The sequence below is a fragment of the Copadichromis virginalis genome, linkage group LG6 (assembly GCF_057382275.1).
Source record: "Copadichromis virginalis isolate Kocher_CV1m ecotype Utaka linkage group LG6, C_Virginalis_male_GT1.1, whole genome shotgun sequence".
NCBI classification, from domain to species: Eukaryota; Metazoa; Chordata; class Actinopteri; order Cichliformes; family Cichlidae; genus Copadichromis; species Copadichromis virginalis.
Window position 1 is genome coordinate 40,639,927 of NC_140623.1, and position 2,723 is coordinate 40,642,649.

At 41.5% G+C, this 2,723-nt stretch overlaps 1 protein-coding gene across 1 annotated transcript; it reads right to left on the reverse strand.

Moving 5' to 3' along the window:
* Positions 1-991: 991 nt before the first annotated feature.
* On the reverse strand, positions 992-2,723 carry LOC146708514 (uncharacterized). Its single transcript, XM_085460805.1, has 3 exons — positions 2,684-2,723; positions 2,045-2,190; positions 992-1,283 (listed from the first exon to the last, which is right to left on the reverse strand). The coding sequence occupies exons 1-3, from the start codon at positions 2,721-2,723 to the stop codon at positions 1,095-1,097; spliced, it is 375 nt and encodes a 124-aa protein (XP_085316931.1). The 3' UTR covers positions 992-1,094.

The following is a 2,723-nucleotide window of genomic DNA, read 5'->3' on the forward strand; positions in this document are numbered from 1 at the left end:
AAAACCAAAATAAACAACACATATGCAGTAAGTATACACGTTTCATATAAATATAGTCTTAATTATTTTCTGTAGCCCACATGATTAAATATTTCAGTTACTTAAAACGTGATTTTATGTACTGTATAACCTTTATAATAAATAAATATATTTATAAATATATTGCTGCACCACATTTACACACACAAGTTTAACTTAAGTTTCACTGTTTTTTGTTAGACAAAAATCAAATTGTTACATGGTTAAATTTTTAAAATTGTTTGCGCTATGGTGCTAATGGTGGTGGTGGTGGGGGGGGGGACACTATGCAATGTATTCAGTTTTAGAATAGCCAGGCTCAAAGTGTTAATGCTATCTGTTAATAAACAACACTGTCATATGCAAAACTAGGGTGGCACTATGGGTGGCAAGAGATCATTTTAGGGTGGCACAAGCCACCCCATGCCACCCTTTTTGATCCACCCCTGGACAAAAGCAGTAATCTGACTGTGACTCAGTACCACACTGGATAAACTGAATACAGCACTGATGAAATTAGCTATTGTGATTGGTCCGTTCAATGAGTAATTCAGTGGAGTTAAAGATCTTCACACAAGAAAAAAAGTCTCCATAAAAAGAAGAAAAACATTTGTAATTTTTATTTGGACAGCACCAAAAGCAGATTTACAAAAACACATAGTGCACATGGTTTAACCTTCTCCTGCCTACCCGTTACGTTTTATCATGTGCATACAAGAATACATTTTAAAGCCAACACACTAGACTTTCAAAGGTTACCAAAACTTTAGTAGAAACTCCTCTAAGGGGCCGACTCAGGAGGTCTGGAGTCACGCAGGAGGTGTTGGAAATGCTGCCTCAGGTGATGTCATTGTGACATTAACACAAAGTTTTCCCACAAAGCATTTTAATGGAATATATACTTGTCTGAAAGGTTAACATACAAAAGCAGTTTATAACAACAAAAACTCCATCTGATTTACCCAAAACAAACAAAGCAGCATTACATGATTTTAATATAAAAAAATATGATTTTTTTAACATGATAAAACTATTGGATAACATGATTATGATGCATCGTTTCCTGTAAAAAGACATCATTTAAAGATGCCTTTCAGATACTTCACTACATCCTGGTAGATGACTTTGAGGTGCGAGCCATCGCAGTATGGAGCGTTTTTGGTTTGCTTGCAGGCGCACAGCAGGACTGTCCTGTCTTTCTCGGGGGTGAAGCGAAAAGGAGAGATACTCTGAGCTTTTTTCGTGTGAGTGCCGTCGCAGAAAGGCTGAAGAAGAGGGAAAAAAAGCGGGTTGAAGACACAAACTTGAAACTTACTTTTATTAGCCTAAAAATGACAGGATGCATGTGCCGCAGACGTATGGCAGTAAGCAATCACTGTGGATGAACCCGGCTATAAGCTGCTAATAAGACAGACTGAAAGGTCTCCTGCTGTCGCTCCTCAGCTGACACATTAGGACTTTGAAACTGTGGACTGAAATTGGTTGTTGCTGGTGAGCAGTCTTCATCACCAGTGATGATCCCTGATACAGAACTGAGGTCAGTTTTAAGTAAAAGTTGACATTTTTGCTCTCTGTGAGGTTAGAGGTCACATGGTCCTCCACTGAGGGGTCCAGAGGTGCCCGAGAGACGGGCCAAATTCAACCCAGATAAATCGAAGTGATCACATCTGTGCATGGTTAGGTTTTTCATGCCGTTTAAACATCAGTCAGGTGTTTATCATAAAGGAAAGGATCACATGTAAACCAGAGGGTCTTTTCTTTCTTTTCCTGGACACACTGAAATGAAAGCACAAAGCCCAGACACCGACGATGGATTAGAGTTAATCCAGTTTCCTTTATGTTACTGGGACCTCATCAAGCACCAGTTGGTCTCAACCAGCACGGTGCTTCTTAAAGCGTGGCTTTCAGACGGGTGGGAACGTAAACAGGAGTAAATGAGGCGAAACTTTACGTGATTGATGAGCTGCATTAGCTTTTACCCCAGATGACCCTCCAGCCCCAAGTGTCTCTGAAACCTGAGCCTCACCTGCTTCTTGCTGTGGCCACAAGCGCACCAGGCGTAGTGTTTTCCAGCAGACAGCTTCACCCTGTAGGGAAGCCGGGCGGCAGGGACTGCCTGGGTCGACTCCAGACAGCACTGAACCTGGGGCACAAAGTGAGACACAAACTTAACTTATCGTCCACACTAATGGATACCACAACATCCTGCAGTGACACATCCTGTGTGGTATAAGCCAAAACACAACTCCAGGCTCTCAGAGGGCTGTTTGAATAACAATCAGAGTGATGGAGTGCTGCCTCACATGACCCGAGGCATTCGCAATCACACAAACTCCTTCAGGTTTACTTTGAGAACACAAATTAAAAACGTATGTTAAACTTGTTTTGCTTACATCACAACATTACACTGTAATCGCTGTGATGTCACTGTTTTGGTTCCACTGGATAAAAAAACTCAGACAAATGAATAATAATGTAAAAACTTTGAATAAGTGGGTCTACATTTTTACACTCAAGCTTAACTCCACAAAGAAAAAGAGGAAGTGGGACTGGGAAGTCAGATTAGTGCTTTCTGATTATAAGATTAAGTTACAATATGGCTGACAATGCAAGCTGATTGGGCTGTAAAAGCCTCCCCGCGATGAGGACACGCCCCCTGTCTCACCGCTCCTCCTCCTCAACTTCCTCCCACGCGCTGCATCCAT